Source organism: Fusarium flagelliforme, assembly GCF_020744385.1.
Source record: "Fusarium flagelliforme strain FIESC 12 MPI-CAGE-AA-0113 chromosome Unknown B0J16scaffold_8, whole genome shotgun sequence".
In the NCBI taxonomy this organism is placed as follows: domain Eukaryota; kingdom Fungi; phylum Ascomycota; class Sordariomycetes; order Hypocreales; family Nectriaceae; genus Fusarium; species Fusarium flagelliforme.
The window spans coordinates 2836543-2861322 of NW_025763510.1; the positions used below are offsets into that span (position 1 = coordinate 2836543).

The following is a 24780-nucleotide window of genomic DNA, read 5'->3' on the forward strand; positions in this document are numbered from 1 at the left end:
ACCAAAGGCCATTGAGCCACAGGAGGCCCTACTCATACCTCCCAGACGACCTAAACTGGTTTCGACTCCCAGAGTCCGCGGCCTTACGCTTATCTTTGGGTCCCAAAGATAACCCATTAATGCTTAATGTATAAATGACCCACCCCTCTCATATCAATTAGATAGAAACCCAGATACCCCCATTCTATAAATTAGTGTAAATATCAGAATCATTCCAAGTCCTGTATGATACTTATTTTTCAGTGAACAAAGACTTAGAGAATATCACATGGGATTATGGGACAGCATACATAAGTGAACAAAATTCGATAATACTAACTAACAGAAGAGAAAGGAAAGACAGTGGGTAAAAGGAAAGGAGAAATGACTAGAATACAACAGGAACATCAACGTTCTGTGAAAAATGCGTAATGGTATCACATAGAGCATCAAACAATTGCTCAGCAAAGTCCATGCCCACATGTCCACCCGCGGGGAACAAGAAACAGACTTCAGTACTGTTTGAGTCTTGCGGTGTAGTGACGACGCTAAAGTCGGCAGTATCCTCCTGCGAAGCGATCACACCAACGTTATACGTGTTGTCTCCAATGGATAGACTGTCCGTTTGAGCCATGCTCTGATGCTGAACCATGGTAGAAAAGCCCATTGCTCCATCGTCGTTCCAATCAGTGCAGTTCCTAATGATATCCCTGAAGCCAAGTGATTCATATGGCATGTTGTCCACTTGTTGATGTTGGATATGGCGGAGAAGATCGAGCACGGTCCAGGAGACTTGGAAAGGCACACGAACGGGAACTACATTCAGACAAGGACCGACGATAGCTTCGATACCAGGGACGTGGCGTGCGTTGCGCCCACTGATGAGATGACCAAAGACAACATCCGCCTTGCCAGTGGCTTTGGCAAGGACTGTAGACCAAGCTGCTTTGACGACGGTGGCGGTGGTGATGCTGTAGGCCGCAAGAGAGGGTGTAGCTATAACTCTCTTCAGGACCTGAGTAGGAATTGTGCGCATGATACTCGTTTGTCGAGGGATGATGTCTGTTGGAGTGGAGTGCTTGAGGAGTGATCGCCAGTATGTGTATTGTTCGGACCTGGTCCTACCCCTCACACCGCAGATATATGACGCATATGAGGGCGTGGTGACGATGGGTTCTCCATCGTAAGATGCCTTCAAGGCGTTGAGAATTGCCGGGAAGCAGACACCGTCGTACAGCGCGTGAGATAGTCTGATGAAGATCCTGTGTTGTTGGGAAGAGTTATGTCGTGCAATAACAAAGCGAAGAGAGGAGCGCTCAGGGCGTGCAAGTTGGCAACGATGATCTGACTCAAGCTCAGAAGTGAACTGCTCGATGTCATCAACGTCTTGGATGGTGATGTCAGGCTGTAAGTGACGGAGGATAACTTGAAGGTAGGTCGCCTGATAGGGCACGAAGACGGTGCGGAGGATATCGAATGCGGCAGTGACATTTGTGATACTTTCCTGTAGAAGAGCAACGTCCAGATATCCGCATCCATCGAGGTAAAAGTAATTCAACATCCATCGTGAGTCCAGCAGGCTGCCTTCAACAGCTTGGGCTTGGAAATCGGTTGTTGGGAGAACATCAATGATACTGGCCCGAGAAACCCCGACGAGAGAGCAAATAGTACCACGGACAAACCCTTCAGGGTCTTGCTGCCCAAGAAGAGACAATGGTTTGTAGACATACTCCTCGACGATAATGTCATCCTTCTTGGAGTCCACCAGGGAAGTGTCACCGTCGGTAGACGCCATGTCGTTGTCTTTGTATGACTTGTCTCTCAGAACCTTAAGCATAGAGCCGAAAGTTGGGTTCTTAAAGATGTCAGCTACCGTGAGAGGAAGATCCTTGCCTCTGGCGTCGCCAACCATGGCCATGGCGATGATGGAGTCACCGCCGCATTCGAAGAAGCTTCCCTCGTATGTGATCTCAGTCGTGTCAATGTCGAGATGATCTCTCCACAACGCTGATAGCTTCTCATGGAAGCGATCCTTGGTCAGCGTACCCCAAGAGGCCGAAGGAGAGAAGAGGGTGGGACCAGGACCTGTTGAGTAACTGACTGTCGAGGTAGGAGTTGAGACGGAGCGGTGCATATGGTCGTGCTGGTACGTGCAACCGACTTCCACAGATGAATTGGCGTAGGTAGGTAGCGACGAAACCTGCGACACCCGTAAGTGCGACAGGGCCTCCTCGCTGTGATCAATGATGTCGCTGAGTACCTCGGACATCACATGTGCAAGGTCCTCGGCTTGCGTATGAGAAAGAACGGTATTCCAGTAACGGAAAACAATACCTTCATCACCGCGAGTGGTGTTTGCATTGAGTGTAACGGCGTATTCACTGGGATCAAAGGCATCCACCGACTCGAACTTAAGGGCACCGAGGTCAGCGTCTTCTGATGAACCGGCGTTTTGGATGGACACAGCTGTGTTAAAGAAGCCACGCTTCGCTTGTCCCAGTGCATGAGTAACACGGGCAAGAGAGAAATGCTGATATGGCAGACTGTTGACGTAGTCTTCTTGGGCGTCGAGGAGGACTTGCTTGAGAAGCATGCCGTGTGTGAATTGGAAGCGTAACACGAGCATGTTGATCAAAGGTCCAACAATGTCAGCAACTCCATCAATTCGAGCGTCGCGACCGGAGGCCAAGTATCCAAAGGAAACATCTTGGGAATCAGTGTATTTCCGAAGAACAAGTGCCCATGCGACCATGATAATGTTGGAGAATGTCACGCCAAGCTCCAAACCGAGAGACTGTAGTTCCGCGAACCGATCAAAGTCGACGGTAACGGAGCCGAGGCTTTTAGCCACCATATGGTCTGAGTTCATGGTTGGAAATTCGGTGAAATGAGCACCAGCGAGATAGGTCTTCCAGTAAGTGAGACTCGAATCAAAGGACTGGTTGAAGGTATACTTGATGTATTCCTTGTAGGATGGTGCCTTTGTGGACGGCAAGCTGTTGCTGTAAGCGTCTGAGATGTCGCGCAGGATAACAGCCGTAGAAGCGCCATCTGTGACAGCGTGGTTCATCTCAAGCTTCATGAAGACCTTGCCCTGCGGTGTCTGGCAAATGGTGATCTGATAGGGAAGTACGGGCTGTCCATGTTTCTTGTTAGTTTTTCCCAGCGATCTTGTGTTCAGCTTTGCCATCACATCGATCTCACGACACTTGATCGTGCTGATTCGAGTTTTGTGAGGACGTGTAACGACTTGATCAAAGGAGCTACTGCGGTGAACACTCTCAATGAAGATGGTGCGTAGTGCGGCGTGACGTTCAACAACAGTTGAGCAAGCCAAAGCCAGCTGTGAAGCATCAATAGCTACGCCAGTGGGAGATGATACCTCGAGTACGGTGTGGAACAGGTAATGCGAGGGATCAAGTAGTTGACTGAGTAGGATACCCTCCTGCATTGGCGAGCATGGATATATGTCCTCGACTTCATCGTGATGAACATGAGCGGCAGGTAGAGACTTGTCAACTATTTCTTGGAGCCCGGCGTAGTCTAATGGTATGAGAGGGAAGTCACTGAGGGTAGGGACGCATGGAGCTGTGCTGAGCTCCTTTGCCATATTGGTGAGAGCGTCCTTGCACGTGATAACCCATTTCTGGATGAGGTCTTGATGCAGCATGTGCTTGTTGTACATGAAGGTGAAGTTGATGCCCTCATCGAGAATACTGATTGAGATCTCAAAGAGAGCCATGCGTCGAGTGTCGGGTCCGACATCTGAAATGGCCTGAATATCTTCCTCGCTCAACGGCAAGTCCAAAGAGCGCAAGACAGTGTCTTCCTCACCACTCTGTTGAGAGCGACCCAGGAAGTTCAGCAGAATCTCCATGGGTTCATGATTGTGGAGATGGAGCCTTCCAGACTCTGTAAGGTAGCGACGAGCAAAATACGGACGGCCGTTGCTGGGTATGCTACGTCGCAAGTCCTTGACCTTGCGAACATAGTCAATGATGTCAGTCGGGTTGACGTTCTGTTGTGATAAGTGGATAGGACAAAGGGAAGTGAACCATCCAACAGTTTCGGAAAGATCAATGTTGTCGTCCCACGGTTCGCGACCATGACCTTCGTTGAACAATGTTGGAAGTTCTCGGTCCGGGAAACACTGTCCGAATGATTGGAGCAAAGACGAGATGAAGAGATCAAGAGGTTCAGTCCTGAGTGCTGTGTGGGAATCGGTCAATAACATAGGTAGGATGTTGGTATCGGAGAGGAAAAAGGACCGCTGAGTGACTTGTGAATAGGTGTTCGTAGCGTTGGACATGCCCCAGAAGTCCAGATCTGCGGGTTGTACAGTGAATGGAAGGAATGTTTCGCCCTGCTTCTCAAGCGACTTGGCGTGCTCGGCCTGTGCGACGTTCCATCGCCGGAATGAGAGTGGTTTATGTGATGGAGGAAGAGAGGTCGAGAGTAATATCTCTAGGTCTTGGGTGATGTTGATCCAGGACACAACGTCGACGACGAGATGATGAGCTATGAGCGAGACCGTTGGAGGACCATCAGGCATCATGAAGTGGTCCACGATAAAGACAGGACCGGAGATGTCAATACTCTCTTGACTGAAAGCAACCCGTTCAACCAACTCGGCTGTGGTGCTAACATTGTGGAAGTTCAATGAGTAAGCATCTTCAGTGTCTGCGGCAATGTGTTGTGTCCATTGTCCGTCGGTGGATTTACCGAAACGGGCGCGAAGCATAGGATGTCTTTGCACAAGTTCATGAATGGCTTGTGCAAAGCTGGATATATCAATGGAACCATGGATCGAAAAGAGCTGGCTCTGGTTGAAGCGGTCTCCACGGTCCTTATTGGAGCTGTTGTTGAAGAAGAGCTGCTGAATCGGTGACAGTCCGAATGGCTGGCTGTTATCGTCCTCGTCATCTGGTATGGCGCCGGGTGCAGCTTGGTCTTCTTTCTCGATAATGGAAGCCAACTCGGTGATGGACTTGCCGCTCATGATGTCTCGCATGGTCAATTTGACGGAGTGGTCGCGGCAGCGAGACATGATTTGCATGGCCATGATGGAGTCGCCACCGAGGGAAATGAAAGAGCGGTTGGTAGGCGTCTTGTCTTCTGGAATGCGAAGAACTGAAGACCAGATCTGATGTAGTAGACGTCCAGTCTCTGTGGTGTCAGACACTACAACATCCTCACTCGGACCACCATCAACTAAATATTCGGGCATCTCCACATCCATATGGGCAAGCCATGTCTGGCAGCTAACCCTATCAAGCTTTCCAGATAGCAACAAGGGAATAGCGCTCACCACGAGCCAGGAAGAGGGCATCATGTAAGGTGGAAGGTTCTCCGATAGAGTGTGCTGTAACGCAGAAACCTGTGTGCGAGCGGCTTCCATTTCGGAAGCGGAAACCGGAGTGAATTGCGAAGTTGCGAGGCCTGGATTCTCGGACTCGGGGTCCTTGAATGAGACTATGGCCACCAGTCGGCCCTTGAAGATACCAGACTTTGGCAGTGCGACGAGAGCATTACGAAGGCGTGCGTTCGTCTCAAGACAGGCTTCGATCTCGCCGAGCTCCATGCGCTGACCGTGAAGCTTGACCTGATTGTCCTTGCGACCGACGTATATCAAGCTTCCATCTGGGCGATACCTGACCAAGTCGCCTGTCTTGTATAGACGAACAGACTTCTCAGTAAAGTGGTGCATCCAGGCCGGGTTCTTAATGAATGCTTGTGCAGTCTTGCGGTCGTCGTTGACGTACCCCCGGGAAACGATAGGCCCACTGATGAGCAGCTCGCCTTCACAGCCGACAGGAGCAAGACGATCGTGATCCCTAGGATCGACAATCCAAGTGTGGCAACTGTCCAAAGCTTGACCAATGTTGGTGTGGTCTTTGTCGGCGGAGACATGGGCGTTGGCGACAGCAAAAATAGTACACTCAGCAGGTCCATAGCCGTTTATCAACTCAACTATATCTGCCCATTTGGCAATAGTCTCAGCTGACATTGCCTCACCTCCGCAGACAAGTGTCTGGAGTGTTGTAAAGCTGGATGGATCTTGCATATTAGCAAGTGAAGGCGTTAAGAATGCCCATGTAGCGCCGAGTGAATTTATCGCGCCTGGTAAGTCGGCCATCCTCATCTCTTCGCTAGGAACACAGAGACAAGCACCAGTTGTAAATGCACCGAACGTCTCTCCCATGGCGATGTCGAAGGCGTACGATGTAAAGTGGAACACGCTAGAAGTCGACGTGAGATGCATGCGTTGTGTGTAGGCTCTGAGACTCGCGACAAATGAGGCATGTTCAATGATAACGCCCTTGGCCTTTCCAGTACTGCCGGAAGTGTATATGACAAAAGCGGCATCCTGACTCGACACATTCGGAAGGCCTTGCAATGAGACATGTTGATGGGCGTTGAATAACTCTTTGTCGACACTGATTACAATGTCAACAACGTCATTGAAGCGGTCCTGATACTGAGGTGAGCATAGTACGACACGAGAGCTGCATTCGCGGGTGATCTCTGCATGGCGAGCTGGAGGATGAGCGGGGTCCAAAGGAACAATGGTACCGCCCGCAAGAATGACAGCGAGCATGGCAACTGACGTCCAGAGAGACTTGTCCATGCAGCAAGGTACCATGACCTCAGCTCCTACACCGTGCTGCATAAGGTGCTTGGCGAATTGTGCAGCGTATCGTGCGAGAGACTGATAGCTGAGATTGCCATCCCAAGCGCGGATGCTCGGGGCATTGGGATAAGTGGTTGCCGTTTGCAAGAACAAGCTGGAGATAGTGTTGTCAGAGATAACGTGTGACTGACAGGTCCATCCTTTGATCATCTGGACATCCTCTTGACTATGCAGCTGAAGGTCCGACAATGTACGATCAGGCTGCTGCGAAAGAGAAATAAGCTGATTGACAAGAGCGTCGAATTGGCGAGCTATACGCTCGGTCTGCCAGCTTGTCAAGACGGTCTCATCGTGATGGATCGCGAGAACCAGGTTATCGGCCTCAATGGTGCATTCAACAACCAATGGATAAGTGAAGAACGTCTTGTGCTCCACTTGTTCTTCCAGTGGCTGCAAAAATTCCTGGTCCTTCGCTGAGTCGTCGCTGGACTGAATGACAAGCAAATTTCTAAAGTCGCAAGCAACCGCGATCGAATGCCCAAGACGCTTAATGTGCTGAAGACCGGCATGCTGATGAGGGATGACTTGAGCTACCTGCTTGTGGAGAGTGTTCAGGAAGTGGCCAACTGTAGCGCCTCGATCAATCTGCACTCTCCAAGGCACTGTGGTAAGCGTTGGGCCGAGGATATCCTCCACATGGTCAAGAGCAATATCGCGACCGGATAATGTTTCACCGAAGCCAACATCATCAGAGCCAGTCTGAGTGGCCAGAAGAAGCGCCCAAGCTGCGCGAACGATCGTTGAGATGGTAACATCGATACCGAGACCTTCCTTGCTGTACTGTATTGTATGATTCAGCGAGGCATGTGAAGGCTCCTCGTCGGTTGCAGTGGTGGTTGGGAAATGAGATACGAGAGAGGCTGCCTGGAACCTGGCCTTCCAGAACTCGTCTGAGGCTTGACCGTCGATATCGGCCAAGTACTTGGCGAAGTTGGCGTAGGGAACAATTGGTGGGAGGCAAGTCTCTCCTTGGTAGATATCGAAGAACAGCTTGAGGATAGAGGGCATACTCCAAGCGTCGTATAGAGCGTGGTGCACCGTCCATACAAAGTATCGCATGTCATCATCGGAAGAGTGGACAATAGCATTGCGGGTCAGTACACCGCCATTGCGATCAGGGATAGGGTTGGTACGGGAGCTGGCCCCAAGACTGGTGTAGTACTCCCAATCAATCTCATGTGGCGCAAGAATAACTTGGTAAGACTTTAAGGATTGAGTGTTCACGATACGCGATCTCAAAATGTCGACGTGATCAATAGTCCTCTGCCATGCCATCCTTAGACGCTCCATGTCGATGTCTGACGGCACCTTGAAGACGTATCGGGCAACATATGCACCAGGCTTCTGCATAGAGGAAGCCACGAGACCTTCTTGAAGGGAGCTGCACGGGTACAAATCTTGTATCTGGCTCGGCTGGATGCCACAGTGTTTGGCGACCTCGTCAAGGAGGAAAGAGGTAGATACGACATTCTGCAACAATGAGAAGGGTTCAACGTTGGTGATGGCAGCTTGGTCAGATTGTTCGCAACAGGTAGCCAGCTCCGATAAAACGGGAGTCTTGAAGATGTCCATAACGCTAAGGGCAACACCCTCCGTCCTAGCGGCGGAAACGACCTTCATGGCACCGACGGAATCACCACCGAGCCTGAAAAAGCTATCATCCCTACTGATACTGTCAGGAGCTATGCTCAAGATTTTCGCCCAGACCTGCTGCAACTTGCATTGCATGAAGGTAGTTGGAGCCCGGCTCTTGGTGGCCCCAGCGAGCTTGTAGTTACCCATCTGCTGAGGAGGAATAGACTGGGCAATGGCTTTGAGCTTTTGACGGTCTAACTTGCCCGCCAAGGTCCATGGCATCTTGACCACTGGGATGTAAATGGTCGGTACCATGTGTGGCGGAAGAGCCGTGCTGATGGCTGTCTTGAGTGACTGGCACATCTCCATGGAAGTAGATGACATAGGCAGGAGAAGGTCTGCCGTGTCAGCCTCGACAGATTCATTGCTGGCAAAGAACACAGCCAGTGCCTTGGTTGATGCCTTGCTTTGAGGTACGACCAACTCCACAGCAGACTGGACATGTGCAGGCAGGTTGACCTTGACGTGATGTTCGATCTCACCAAGCTCAATTCGTTGTCCGTTGAGCTTGATCTGTGTATCCTTGCGCGAGACATAGTTCAAGGAACCGTCAGAGTTGTATGTGACCAGATCACCGGTCTTGTACATCCTGTCCACCCGGTCACCAGAAAGCCTGGTCCTCGCACGCCAAGATGGGTGGTCAATAAATGCCTCCCTAGTTTTGGTCTCATTGCTCAGATATCCCCTTGCAACGATGGGGCCTTCGATAACAAGCTCGCCAATACTTCCAATGGGCATGAGGCGGTTGTGATTGCGTGAATCGACAACCCAGGAACGACACCCGACAGCGTGTCCGATAGTGGTAGGCTCTCGGTTCACCACCGTGCCATGCTGATCCACCTTGGTGTGCGTTGCAGCAATGACTGAAGCCTCACTGGGCCCGTATGCGTTGATGAGGGCAGCGTGACTTGACCACTTGGTGATGTGGTCTCTTGACATTGCTTCACCACCAGTAACAAGAACCTTGAGACTCGGAACACTACCTGGCTTGAGCACATTTGCCACAGATGGTGTAAGCAAGGCCCAGTTGACGTTATACCTGGCGATAGCACCAGCCAAGTCATTCATACGCTCCTCGTCAGAGGGAATGCAAACACAGCCACCGACGAGGAAGGTAGTTAGGATTTCCATGATGCTGGCATCAAAAGTGTGTGACGCGAATTGGAGAACGCGAGAGGATGAGGTCATATTGATGGCTCGGGCATGAGAAATACCACCGGTGGTAAATGCGGCATGCTCGATGATAGTGCCTTTGGGTAGACCAGTCGTTCCTGACGTGAAGATTATGTACGCAGCGTCGCGTGTTTGAATTTCGACTGCAGGCGAGATTGGTGAGGCGGATATTTGAGATACTGTTTCGTGGCTGACAGCAAAGATTGGGATGTCCATGGCTGCAAACCTATCCATGAGGGATGGTGAGCAAAGAATGAGCTTGGCATCGATGTTATGGACGAGGAAGTTGATTCGCTCCGGAGGGTGGCCAGGATCGATTGGGACAAAAGCAGCGCCAGCCTTGAGGACTGCAAGCATGGTGATGGGTGTCCAGGCAGACTTCTCAAAGCACAGAGGGATGTACGTCTCGCGTGTGACACCGAGAGATACCAAGTGATGGGCAAGCTGAGAAGCTGCGACATCGACCTCGCGGTAGGTGAAGGTGGCATCCCAGGCCTCAATAGCCGGTGCATCCTGGGGCAGATGGTGGGCATTGTGTTCAAAGACCTGGTGCACGGTGCAATCCACTAGCTTTGGCTCGGCATCGTTCCAAGAGATCAATTGCTGCGCGCAATGGTCGCTGAGAATATTGAGCTGGTTCGTTGGGAGAGCGTGATCGGATGAGATGATTGAAGTCAAGATCTGATCAAAGGTGGATGCAATATTCGCAGCTTGTGAATCCGATACCTTGTCTGACCAGTAGCACAGCTGTAGCTCTGCAGTAGACTCCCAGACTTCGGCGTTGACGGTCAAGTCGTACTCATTTGGATCCTGCGCATCGCTGACGTCAAATGATAGAGGTCCAGTCGCCATGGACTTGCTGACGGACCGTCGCTGAAACGAGTAGGCAGTGTTGAAGAGTGGTTCATTGGCTAAACCGGTCACGCGTTGAATGTCGGCGAGCGAAATGTTCTTATGGCCCATGGCTGCACTAAGATCGTGTTGTACAGCCCCAAGTACGTCTCCGATGGTTGAAATTGGAGAGAAACGCACACGGCAGACCAGCATGCTGATGAAGACGCCAATGGCGCTTTCAATGTCAGGAACTGGGACATCCCTCTCTGCAACAAGATATCCGAAGCACACATCGTCAAGGCCTGTGTAGGCTTGGAGAACCAGGGCCCATGTCAGCTGGAGAAGGGTGGAAAGCGTCACGCTTCTCTCGGTACAGAATGCTTGTAGAGCTTCTGAATGGGAGATAGGCTGATCAAGAGATCGCAAGACCCTGGGCTGCGCCGTTTCTGAGAGTAAGCGTAGATGGCATGGCTCAGCTCCGGTTAGGTAGTCCTGCCAGTACTTGATGTCATGAGAACCTTGGTCTTGTAGATGAGACACATAGTCCCTGTACACAGAGATGGTTGCTGAAGGAAGTGACTGTTGGTACGCCAGTGCCAAGTCACGGAACAGGATTGGCATAGAGGTTCCATCGGATATGGCGTGGCTCATCTCGAGAACACAGGTGACCTTGTCTGCAGTCTTGAAAACTGTAAGTTGGTGTGGCGGTGTGTTGCTCATGACAGGTAGTGGAGATCGTTCGGAGATCTTCTGAAGTCGTTCATCGTCGGAGCAGTCAAAGATAGAAACGGCGGCAAGATGTTTACGTAAAACAACCTGGCTGATGATGCCCTCCTCCACAAGACCATCAACGAATATAGTCCGGAGAGTAGAATGATGTTGGATAACGAGCTGCCAGGCATCCACTAGTAGCTGTACGTCCACTACATGACCAGGTTGAGTTGGGTTCACGGTGAACGAGACAGAGTAGGAGTAGTACTCAGGGCTCCTGATCTGAGCTAAGAGGATACCCTGCTGGACTGGGGAGCAAGGGTAGGCAGCCTCGACCTCGTCACGGAACGAAATACTGAGTTCTGCAAGTCTCGTCTCCATTCTTGATGCACCACTAAACACCAGCGGCAGTAGGGAAATGTCGGGCGGCTGCTGTTGAATACCGGCTTCAAACAACCTCTTGACAATCCCATGGATAAACTGGGGTAAACAGCTGATCCAGTCCTGAATACCAGATTGACGCTGCATCTGGCGGTTGAAGGCAACGCTGAAGCTCAGGGAACTGCCACACAGGGAAGCAGTGATCTCGATGAGTGCAAGACGTGGGACATTAACTCCAATGTCTGTCTCTGCAGTCGCCAAATCGAGCATGCTGCCCGCTGACTTGAGTACGGCGCCTTCAGATTCCGTCTTTTGTGTTTGACCGAGGAAATTGAAAGTGATTTCGACGGGCCACTCTGCGGCCTGGGCTGTATCGGATAGCATCTGATATGCAAAGTAGGGGCGGCCCTTGCCAGGAACCTTTCGTCTGAAGTCCCGTACCCAGTATACCATGTCAAGAAGATCGGGCTCGGCAGGCATGGTTTCGGGTAGGTAGATGGGACAAAGAGTGGTGAACCAACCAACCGTGCGTGACAAGTCTAGTTTATTGTCTAGCGGCTCTCTTCCGTGGCCCTCGTTGAGAATAGACGGCATAGAATACCGGTCGGAAAACGTTTCACGGAAGGAGGCGAGTAGAGAGGCAAGCAAGACATCCACGGCATCGGTATTAAGCGCCTCATGATAAGAGCCGAATAGTTCGTCGGCAGGCATCTCTACAGTCTGAGTGACTGCATCGCCATGGACATTGGGTACAGATTGCATTCCCCAGTAAGATAAATCCTGTGAAGGCGCAGGAACGTCGTGGAACACACTTTCCATTGTATTGTTGCAAGCCTCCTCCAGCTGTTGAGAGTTCCAAGTCTGGAAAGAGAGTGGCTTCGGTAGCCTGGCGGTGGGTGACGATAGTAACGTCTCCAGATCCTGAAGGATGATGTTCCAAGAAACAACATCGATGACGAGATGGTGAATGGCGAAGAAGACGATTTGCTTGGCAGGATTCTCCAATTCAATGATGTTTGCAGCGAGGAGTGGCCCTTGGAAGATGTTTAAGCTCTTCTGGCTTTCTTCGATTAAGGAAGCAACGCGAGACTGGTCAACACCCACATCCGATTGAAGAATGTAGGAGCCAAGAATATCGGACGTGATACGCTGAGAGTAAACATCATCGACACATGAGAAACGAGCACGCAACATACTGTGCGTCTTGGTGACAGTCTCCAAAGCAGTCGACAATTCCCCAGCTGTGATGCTGCGTCCAGTCTCCAGAAGCATGCTTTGGTTGAATTGAGTAGAGCCAGTAAGCATACTCCCAACGTACACTCTCTGTATAGGCGAAAGTGGGAAAGGCTTGTCCTCTTCTTCGTCATCCTGTGTAAGATCATCCACAGCCGCGACGGACAACGCAAGATCGATGATGGATTTGCTTCGCATGATCTGACTGACAGAAACAGCCATGTCGGAACTCCTACAAACAGCCATCAGCTGCATCGCTGAGATCGAGTCTCCCCCAAGTCGGATAAATGAGCGGGTAAATGGCACCTTGTCAACAGCGATGCCGAGGACCTTGGCCCAGGCAGCCCTAAGCTTGGTCTCAATGCTTGTAGGGTCACGGTCTAGAATGAGGCCCGATGTCTGGTCCTGGTCCTGAGCGCTAAGAACCTTCTGATGTTGTTCAGATGACATCGACTCGACCCACGTGGCCGTGTGTCGGCGATCAAGCTTGCCAGAAGGTAGGAGAGGAATTTGATTGACGACGATCCAGATAGATGGAATCATGTAAGCGGCCAGATTTCCCGCAAGCACATCACGAATGCCTGTCAATTGAGATGGCGCAAAGTCGACGAGTCGCATCGCCTGGTCTCCTGTGATATCCGCACCTGCGACAGGAGAGGACTGAAGCGAAAGAATAGCCACGAGGCGACCCTTGAGAGGACCAGAAGATGGGACAAATGCTAGACAAGATTGAACGACGGGGTCCACGCTCAGGTGATGCTCAATCTCAGACAACTCAAGTCTTTGACCGTTGATCTTGACTTGGTTATCCTTTCTGCCTTGGAACTCGATAGATCCGTCGTCCTCCAACTTGGCCAAGTCTCCGGTCTTGTAGAATCTGCGGTCGCGGTTGGAGGTCTTGCTGTAGAACTTATTGCACCATGACGGGTTGATAATAAAAGACTCTGCGGTCTTCTCAGAGTTCTTGAGATACCCTTGTGCAAGAATTGGGCCTTCTACCACCAGCTCGCCGACCACACCGACAGGTACAAGTCTGTTGTGATTGGTAGGATCGACAATCCAGCAGACACCTCCTACAGCACGTCCAATGTTGGAAGGACTAGAGGCAAGCGTAACTCTAGGGTTGACGGTGGCGACAACAGAGGTCTCGCTGGGTCCATAGGCGTTCATCAATTGGACATACGGCGCCCAGGCAGAGATATGCGAGCGGGACATAGCCTCCCCACCAAGCACCAATGTCTTGAGCCCAGGAACGAGAGACGGCTCAATCAGCTGAGCGACAGAAGGCGTTAACAGAGCCCAGTTAACGTCCATGCGATTGATGGCCCCCGCAACGTCATGCATGCGTTCATCTTCAGACAGCACACAGACAGTTCCGCCGTGGATTAGAGTACTGAGAGTCTCCATGATGCTGGCGTCGAAGGTGTGTGAGGCAAACTGCAGAACCCGCGATGTCTCGTTCATACCCATAGCTGACCCATGGGCAGTCGCTCCAGTGCAGAAGGCGGAGTGACTAATGATGGTACCTTTCGGCTTGCCGGTTGTACCAGATGTGAAGATGGAGTAGCACGGACAGTTGGCAGACAAAGTGACATTATGATGATCAAATGGTGAGGAGTTCTGCATCAAGGTAGACGAGATAGGTATGACCTTCTTTCCCAACTTCGTCAAGCGCTCAGCGTATTGGGGTGAAGATAAGATAGTGGAAGCCTCGACATCGTCAAGGATACCGACGATACGGGCGTTGGGATGAGCATAGTCTAATGGCACAAAAGCAGCACCTGCTTTAAGGATGGCAAGCATAGATACGGCGACCAAAGATGACTTCTCCATGCAGAAGGGTACGAAAGAATTCGCGCCAACGCCAGCTGCAGTCAGGATGGATGCAAGACGTGTAGACTGAGAATCTAGCTCCGAGTAAGTGAGGCTCTGGTCCCATGCGCAGACAGCCGGCTTATTCAGTGGTTGCGCTTCCCCAGTCTCCTTGATAAGGTCATGCACCAGCTTCTCCATAGCAGGCGGTGCCAGTCGACTCATCTCAGAAAGGATCTGGAAATCCCGAGCACTGATCGTCTCAAGATCACCAACCCTTTCCTTCCCGAGATCCGAAGATTGGACGGCCGTCAGCATCATCGCGAACTGATCCATGATGCGATGCGTCTGCGACTCAGAGACTACATTCGGATCGAAGTGGACAACAGTCTCAAGCACACCATCAGCAATGTGGCAGGAAAGCATGAGAGCGTAAGAGTAGAAGTTGGTACCGGCCATCTCATTGGTCTCTTCGCACCAGAAGGAATCTGTCGATTGTCGTGAGCCGTAGTTGATGGCCAAGAGATTCTGCGCGGCACAAGCAAAAGCTGTATCAGAGTTGATACGACTGATGCGATGGATGCCTGCAAACTGGTGCATTCTGACCGCAGCGGATTCAGATTGGACAGTGTCGAGAAGGTCGCCTACCGTTTGTGAAGGCTCAAGCCTCACTCTGGTCGGGACAGTGGCCAATGTCACACCGACCATGTCCTCAATTCCATCAACGGGAGCATCGCGGCCTGTCATGGTCTCCCAGAAAACAACATCATCTGATGCTGAGTAGGTAGAAATTGTCAATGCCCATGCTGCGCGGATCATGGTAGCTGAGGTGATACCTGAACCTGATGGCTCAGTGTTGAACTCGGTCTTGTGTATAACAAGACCACTTGCGCTTGGTGTGTAGTCAGGAGAGGGAAGGCGAGGAAAGTGTTGTGTCGAGATATTGGAGAGGTATGATGCCCAGAACTTGTTATCTTGACCGGAATCAACCTCGGTGAGATATTGGATGAAGGTTGAGTACTTGGGACCGCTTAGACTTGGTTGCCGAGCCGAGGTCTGGAGGGTCTGATAGCATTGCTTGACCTTATCAAGAATGAGAGGGAGACACCAACCGTCATAGAGAGCATGGTGAATAGTCCAAACGAACAAGAGTTGACGGCCATTCTCAACGAGACCGTATTCGATTAACCGCGCACCATTGTGAAGTGGAATCTGACGCCGGCACTCTTCCGCATCCGAAAGGGTCCCAATGGTGGACCATTGGGGAGCGTCATCAACCATAACCACGTTCAAAAGACCACCACAGGTCGTCTGGACGAGCCTTGTCCGTAGCATTGGCTCAGCCTGGATCACGAGCTGCCACGCCATCTTGAAGCTGTCCATGTCTGTACTATCTGGGATACGGAAGACGAACTGAGCGACGTAGGCCCCCGAATTCCCAGCTGAGAGCGCCATGAGGCCCTCTTGGATGGCGGTACAAGGATACATATCCTCGATCGCCGCAACATCAACCTGAGTAGCGTCAGCAACTTCGCGTTGCAATACATCCAGTGAAGCATGTTGGGACAGCAGTGAGAATGGCTGCACAGTTGTGGCCGGAGCTCGAGACAAGGGCAGTGCTGACTGGGCCATATCCAGAAGCGAAACCTTCTGAAAGATTCGAGTGACAGTGAGGTTGATATTTGACTTCCTCGCCAACGTTACCAACTGCATCGCAGCGATAGAGTCACCACCAAGTCTGAAGAAGTGATCATCGACTCCGATAGAGTTAACATCAATGTTTAGCACCTTAGCCCACATGGTAGCCAGTTGCTTCTCCATATCGCTAATCGGAGCGCGGCCACTCTTCGCAACCAGCTTGTAACTATTCATGAGCGATGTCGGAACAGCCTGTGCTAGCGATCGGAGAGCGCGACGGTTCAGCTTCCCTGACGAGGTCATGGGCATCTTGGACACAGGAAGCCAGACGGATGGAATCATGTACGAAGGAATAGCGTTCAAAAGCAACATCTCAAGATCCTTGGCCCGCATTCTGAGTATATCATCCATAGGGAGTAGGGTACTCTCCTCGCTTCCATCCTGGTGGGAGACATTTGCGTCGGCACAGATGAAACACGCCAGTGCCTTCCTGGCCTCGAACGCGACAAGCTCGACAGCAGAAGCCCAGCCTTGGGGCAAGCTGGTCTCAATATGATGCTCAATCTCCTCGAGTTCAATGCGTTGGCCGTGGAGCTTAACCTGCGTGTCTTTGCGTCCAAGGTACGTAAGTGTACCGTCAGAGTTGTAGCGCACCAGGTCACCAGTCTTGTAGAGCTTGCGTCCCTTGTCCGCAGTCAGGAGCATCTCCTGCAAGAAGTTAGGTGGCGGAACAAATGACTCGGCCATCTTCTCCGGTAGATTGAGGTAGCCACGTGAGACAATTGGACCATCGATGAGAAGCTCCCCCACACAACCGATGGGAACTAAGCGGTCATGATCAGTAGCTTCTACCACCCAAGTGACACAGCCAACGGCACGTCCAATGTTGGTAGCCTTGCCCGGTTGAGCAATTTCACCCGAGTACGTTGAATTGACGGAACACTCCGACGGTCCGTAGCAACACTGCAGAGACACAGAGTCGCGCCATATACTGACACACTTCTGGGTAACAGCCTCGCCACCTAGAGCCAAAGTCTTCAACGTCGGGACATCGGCAGGGTTGAGTAGACAAGCAACGGTTGGAGTGATGTCAACCATCGTGACGCAGTAACGGTTGATAGCCCCGGCCAGGTCATGGAATCTCTCGTGTTCCGACGGCACACACACGCAGCCTCCCAGAGTAAGTGTGCTGAAGATCTCGGCGAGACTGTTATCGAATGTGTAAGAGGCGAATTGAAGTACTCGCGAATTGTCGCTGTAGCCAAGTTTGGGACCAGAGCACATGGCGTTGGTAGCAAGACCTCTATGCTCTAGTACCACACCCTTAGGACGACCAGTGCTTCCAGAGGTATAGATGACGAAGCATGCATTGTGAGGCTGGACGTGTGGAAGAGGGATCTGCTGCGAGGTGGTCTGGAGGAGAGATTTGTCCACGACAACTGTTGTATCGACTATCGTTCTAAAACGAGAGGCCATCTCGGGTGAGACAAGTGCGACACGAGCACGTGTGTCCTCAGCACGTAGTCTGATGGCAGCGTCGGGATGAGCTGGATCCAGGGGAACGCACGCACCACCAGCCTTGAGGATCGCCAACATAGCGACGATCGCAAAGGCTGACTTGTCAAAGCAAACGAGTACAAAGGTCTCGAGGCTAACACCTAGGGCAGCGATGTGATGAGCAAGCTTGGTGGATGCCTCGTCAAGCTCAGCATAGGTAAATTCCATGTCCCACGAAGTAACGGCCTGGGCATTGGGACGCAACATCACCTGTTGCTGGAACAGGTCGTGCACACATCTCTCAACAGCTTCGGGCATGTGTTGGTTCCACTGTGAAATTTGCTGGAGATGATGTGGACCGAGATGGTCGAGTTGAGAAACAGGCCGGTCGGTGTGGTGCAAGATGTTGCTAAGCGCCGTAGTAAAGGCGTGCGCAACATTCATGGCTTGACGGTCTGACATAGTATCCGACCAGTACATCAGGTCAACAGCCATGTTATCCTCACCAGCCTCGATGTTGACGGACACGTTGTACTCATCAGGATCGTATGTGGGACGAACCTCCTCAAACACAATATCTGGAGGGTTCTGCGGTACGGGTGGCAGTTTTCTGTACGACAGGGCTGTGTTGAACAGAGCTGTGTCAGAAAGCTGCAAGGCGTGTTGGACTTGGGCAAGGGGTGTGTGACGATAGTCTAGGCTGTCCAGGAAGTCTTTTTGCACGAGCGCCATCACGTCGCCAAGAGTAGTCGAACCATCGATGTTAACACGGCAGGTCACCATGTTGATAACAGGTCCGATGACGTCGCGAATACCGTCGATGGGCAAGTCGCGCGCAGAGGTAAGATGGCCGAAACAGACTTCATCTGAGGCGGTGTAAAGACGTAGCACCAGCGCCCAAGCGGCATAGATGGCGTTGACAATGGTGACCCCGCGCTCGTCACACAAGCTCTGTAGCTGAGCTAACTCGTCGAACTTGACTCTGAGGTGTCTCAACTCCTTCGCCTCCACGACTTCACCGTCATCGAGTATGGGAAAGTGACACGGCTCTACACCCATCAGGTACGACTTCCAATACTCGATGCCTGGTTCGGGTATCTGGTACTGGAGATACCTCATATAATCGCTATACAAAGGACCTTTGTCCGATCCCAGCATGCCGGCGTACGCGAGGGACAGGTCGCGAAAGAGAATGGAGAGGGAAGTTCCGTCCATGATAACGTGGCTGATATCAAGCTTACAAAAGACCTTGCCTGTCTTGGACTTGCAAATCTCAAAGACGTGGAGCAGGGGAGAGTAATCCTCGTGGTGTCGTGGCACATCGAGGCTGCGGACTACCTCTTCGTCAGTATCCCTTTCAGACGCGATCAGGGGAGCTTGAACGTCTCTCAAAACCACTTGATCATAAAGGGAATCTTCAAGAGTCACGCTTTCCACAAAGATAGTTCGCAACATGGGATGGTACTCAATCATTCGCCGCCAAGCACGTTCAAGCTTCCCAACATCCACTGGTAGACCACTCCTAGTCTTGACTTCATGGAGGGTATACGCAGCGTAAGTAGCGCTATCTTTTGTCGTGCTAACCAATAAGCCTGATTGCATCGGGGAGCAAGGGTATGCGTCCTCCACTCGACTAGTGTCATCAATGCCGGCCTCGGGTATTTTCTCCTGCGTGAGCAGATGAAGACGATCGTAGGTGAGAGACAGAAGCGGAAAGTCGCTTAGTGTTGGCTCGGGAGCCATGATTGACAGCGACTCGATCAGGCGGCCAAGGTTCTGCTGGCACGAGGTGATCCACTGTCGAATTTCCGGCTGATAGTTCATGTTCTGGTTGAACAAGAATGAGAATCGTAGAGTACCCTTGATGATGACTGCAGATACTTCAAAAAGTGAAATGCACGTCGTCAATGGACCGACATCGGCGCCGTCAGTAGCACTCCTGACCTCCCCAGCGATATCGCCTACTGGGGTAAAGAGTGCACCCTCACGCTCAAGCTGCTGATACTGACCGAGGTAGTTGAATGTGATCTCCAATGGCCAGTGGCGCGAGAAAGCCTTCTCACCCTCTCGCGTCAACCAACGGCTGGCAAAGTAAGGTCTTCCATTGGCAGGAACCTTACGTCGGCCATCCTTAACCATCTTGAGAGTGTCGATCAGACTAGAAGATGCATCAGAGCCTGCAAAGACAGGGTAAATTGTTGTAAACCATCCGACCACATTTGACAAGTCGGTGGAGAGATCCCAAGTCTCTCTACCGTGACCCTCAGCAAAGATGGCCGGGATGGGATGGTCGGTGAATGTCTGACCAAAGGAGAAGATCATAGCGGCCATAAGAATATCTGGAATCTCAGTGCGCAAGGCTTCGTGGCACTTCGATAACAGGAGAGAGGTCTGTGCAGGCCCAATATCAAAGCCTTTACCAGTCATCTGTCCGTAGGTGTTGGGCACATCCTCCATGCCCCAGTAACTAGCATTGCCATCAGGAACACCGTTTATGGGGAAGGCCTGTTCCGGTGTCTGTGCAACAGCATGATCTTGTTGCATCTTGCACCAGGTTTGGAAAGGTAAAGGACGGTCCATCTCGCGGGCGGCCTCAGGTCTTGTCAGCAACTCCTCTAGTTCCTGGAGAATAATTCTCCAGGAAACGAGGTCGATTACTAGATGATGTGCAACCATAAATAAACGCTGTTGCTCCCCAATCTCGTCGATAAGATCAGCGGCAATGAGTGGGCCGCTGGAAGCGTCAAGACATGTCTGACTGTCCACGAGCGAATGTTTGAGCTCATCGCTTGATGTCACTTCAATTGTACGCAGTCGATAAGAACCCATAATCTCGTCAGTAACTCGCTGATACCACTTTCCATCGGCATCCTGACTAAACCTAGCGCGAAGCATAGAGTGCCTCCGTATGACGATCTCCATAGCCTTGCGTAAGTCTGCTTCAATGATATGCCGGCTCGTACGAAGAAGGAAACTCTGATTGTAGTGCCCCTGATCATGGTTGGGTCGGGAGAAATACAGCTTCTGAATGGGCGAAAGCTCGAAGGGCGTATCCACACGCTCTTGCAATAGTGTCGGCCTCTCGATATCCCTCACTTGTAATGCCAGTGCAGTGAGCGACTTGCAAGTAATGATATGCGAGACTGTCAGACCCAGGCCGCGCTTCTTGCACTCACTCATGACTTGCATCGCAGAGATGGAGTCGCCACCGACGCTCAAGAAAGACTGGGTGAGACCAAGTTGTTCTGGTTTGAGGTTCAGTACGTGAGTCCAGATGTTGTGTAGCTTTGACTCCGTCTCATTCGAAAACTTCAAGGTTTTGGCATTACCGCTGATAGCGATCGGGTTGAGTTGTCGGTAGAAAGACTCGGTCATGTCCTCAACCCACTGCCCTGTCTGCTTGCGATCAAGTTTCCCCGATTGAAGACGTGGGATGAACTCGAGTGGAAGCCACATAGAGGGGACCATGTACGCAGGTAGCCTCTTAGCGAGAAGTGCCTTCGTCTCCTCCACCTTGGCATGTGCGATACTAGCGAGGGGACCGTCGATCAGCTTGTAAGGCTGACCCTTCGGGACAAGATCATTGGCCGAAGCATCACTCAGCTGAACAACAGCTAAGAGTCTACCTTCGCAGAAGCCTTTCTTGGGAAGTACCACCATCCCATGCTTGATGTTGAGGCTGACGTTGATGTGGTGCTCGATCTCGCCAAGCTCAATGCGCTGACCGTGAAACTTGATCTGTGCATCCTTACGGCCGGCAATATGAAAAGTGCCATCATGGTTATATCGGACAAGATCACCAGTCTTGTACATCCTCCTCGGCCTGTCAAGTTGTGACTGATGGTATGTCCAAGCAGGATCAACAATAAAAGCCTCAGCTGTCTTCTCCGGCTCTTTGTAGTATTCTCGCGCAAGCGTATGGCCTTCAATTACCAGCTCGCCGACCGCTCCAATAGGCATGAGACGGTCATGATCATACCGGTCAACAACCCAACAATGGATGCCAACCTGATGGCCAATGTTCAATGGGTTCTTACCCTCCATCATACCACGATGGACATGCGAGACAACAGATGTTTCGGCAGGTCCATAGCAGTTGATAAGGTTGATATGAGACCATGACCTAATGACAGCTTGGGTCATGGCTTCTCCCCCTGTGACAAGAGTCTTGAGAGATGGGACATTGGTGGGATTGATGAATTTGACAAACGTTGGTGTCAATAGTGCCCAGTTGGCTTGAAGCTGGGTAATAGCCTCCTCGATAGCATTTAATCTGGCTTCCTCACTGGGTATACAAACACAACCCCCCAGGATCAAGCATGTTAGGATCTCAGTAATGCTCACATCAAATGTCGACGCGGCAAATTGAAGTGAACGCGTGTTGTTGTCCATCATCATAGCAGGCCCATGAGCGAGGGCGCTTGACAGAAGAGCGCCATGCTGTATTAAAGCACCTTTGGGTTCTCCCGTGGTGCCGGACGTGAAGATCATGTAAGCGCCGTCATTCCAAGATCCACGGGCGACCTCTCCGCTGTGCTCAGCCAGTCTCTCGAATAGCTGTGTACCAACGGGTATCAGCTCGGGCGCGACGCCCTCCAGCAAAACCTGATGTTGAGGGGAACACAGGATAGTCTTGGCTTCTACCTTGTTTGACAGAGCCTGCAAGCGTAGCAAGGGCTGGGTAGGGTCAAATGGGACGAATATGCCACCGGCCTTGAGGATCGCCAGCATAGCCACAACGGTCCACTTCGACTTGTCAAAACAAATAGGTACAAACACCTCAGGGCCAATACCCAGTGTCTGCAAGTGAGATGCAAGTCGATCCGATAAGGATAGGAGCTGCACGTATGAGAAACTGCCGTCCCAGGCACAGACTGCCTCTGCATCAGGTCGTAGGGTGCCCTGTTCTGAGATGGCTTGGTGGATACATCTCTGCACATGGCTCATTGGAATGCTGTTCCACGCCAGAATCTGTCTCTCATCATGCTCGCTGCAGTATTTGAGAGTGGAAATAATTGTTTCTTGGTGAGCGACGATTTCTCCAAAGATCTTGGTGTAAGTGTTGCTGATGCTCTCCGCATGTCTTCGTGTCATGAAGGTAGGGTTCCATGACAGAACCGTGTTGAGGGTAACAGGATCGACACACATTTGGATTTTGCACCATGAAGAGATATTGGTATTTCCATCTTGCTTCTCATCCAAGCTACAGATGGAAAGGTTTGTGTTGAAATGGGTCTTGGCCTTGCTCTCCGCTACCAGAGCCAGTGCAGCATGCTTCCCGGCAAGCAGGCTCTGAACAGTCTGATCGGCAAGAATATGCACCTGCATGGCATATGTGTGACCATCTGTGCTGCAGCGTCCTGGCTCACCCGCGATCTTGTGCTCACTCTGGAATTCGAAACATACTTTATCGAGTCCTGTGAAGCACCTGAGGAGGATGGCCCAGGCTACGTACAATACATCACACTGAGCCTCGTGAGACAGAACAAGGCCTTTGACAACAGCTTCGTTTTCCAAGCGTCCCGGGATATCAGATATAAAACTCTGATTCTCCTCGCCAGTCTCGGACGCTGGAAAGATGGTCGGCTCCATAGCTGCCATTACCTTACTCCCGATGGTAGCACAGCCACAAGTTGTTGGGGCCATTTGTGTATAGGCACTAGGTGGTGGTGATGTCGGCAGGTATTGAGCAACAAAGCGTTGTTCGTAATTTAGAGCAACGCGTAACTTAGAGTAACGGGTATATCAGATCGATATCACCTGTGAATACTTCTATCAATCTGGGTACAACGAAGTTCGATTAACGTCTCGTGGTTCACATGGGGTGAAAAAAGCAGGTGAGTGGAACGCTTTTGCTTCTATGGATAATGAAAGACGGATATATCCTTGCCTGCGAAACACACTAGGTCATACGAGATAGGAAAAGCTCGCCATTCAGGGAGGAAGCCGGGGTGCTAACAATTCTACCTAAACGTTCCGGCCATCTTGGCCTCCAGCTGAACAGCCACTTTGCAGAGTTCAAGTTTCATTACACGCGTGGTGCGTTGAAGGTCAGGGGCAAAGTAATTTCTACGCAGTCTATGACGAGATTGCTAAGAATGGAGACTCTTTCGTTTGTGTTGCGCTGAAGCAGCACCCCCTGGCCTCCACTTGTTCATCCACCCCTTTACATAAAGAAGACTTCGACTGGTCAGGAGGAGGTGGCTGGCTTTTCTCTGCTGCATAACTCGACAGTTTGCAACTTCCGGCCCTGGCCGAGAGACGACGACCGGTATCACCGGAGCACTCTACCCTCCTATTTCCAGGTTATTTTAACTCGAGTACCATGATACACCACCGCAATAGCAAATATGCTTGGACTGTGGCTGGCTAACACTGGCATGGCATTGCTTTTAATTATTTTATGCAATATTGAGAGTCCATTCCTACCTAGCTACAGGACTACATCGATGGCACTAAAACTAGTTGATTAGTGTGTACTACCAAGGCAATGTCCAAGTTCTTTCAGTTTTTCTTTCGGAAGGTTGGGTGTGATACTTCAGAGGAACGAGGACGTGGCGCATGCAGGTTGTCAAGGAGAACAAGGATACCCAGTTGACCGAGTATACCGAGTATCATCGAGAGAAAATTCTGTTGTGCCGCTGGATATGATCAACATGTTGCAAATCATATCATGTATGTTGGCCAAGTAATAGACTGATCCAAGTGAGACATCCCACCCCTGTCGTGCTCAGATCCAGGGTAGCTGATTGGTGTATACGTGGGCCAAGCTAACAGGGTGAGGCCCTACTAACGAAACGAAACTGCGGAACTTCAACGGCCACTACATTTAGGAATCCACGGCTAATATGCATATGCCGGAGCGCCGTTGACGTCGGCGAGTCTAACGATGTGTTTTGTTCCTTGGTTCACTCCGCTGCCGGACAGACAGTCATCCGTACGCCACAGTAACTTCAGCTGCGCTGGATTGGTCTTGAGAAGTCCGATAGGGTTCCAAAATTGTTAGGTGATAAGTCATCATGAATGGTTTGACGGTGAAATGGATGCAGGTGCGGAACCGCACAAAATTGTCCGCCTTTGCAAGCAGGGGTTGATTTGTAAGAGTTGAAGATATATGCACGGTCCATTCAATTGGCATACCCTACCCTACAGAGGTGTTAAGGACGATACGAAGTCCGTGAGTTCGATGTGGATCT

The 24780-nt window shown here is 51.2% G+C and overlaps 1 protein-coding gene across 1 annotated transcript; it reads right to left on the bottom strand.

The window, feature by feature from the left end:
• Positions 1-306: 306 nt before the first annotated feature.
• Positions 307-23230, bottom strand: B0J16DRAFT_406520 (uncharacterized protein; the record flags this gene model as incomplete). The annotated part of the gene is made up of 1 exon (XM_046132974.1): positions 307-23230. The coding sequence occupies one exon, from the start codon at positions 23228-23230 to the stop codon at positions 368-370; it is 22863 nt and encodes a 7620-aa protein (XP_045978423.1). The 3' UTR covers positions 307-367.
• Between the last annotated feature and the right edge of the window lie 1550 nt (positions 23231-24780).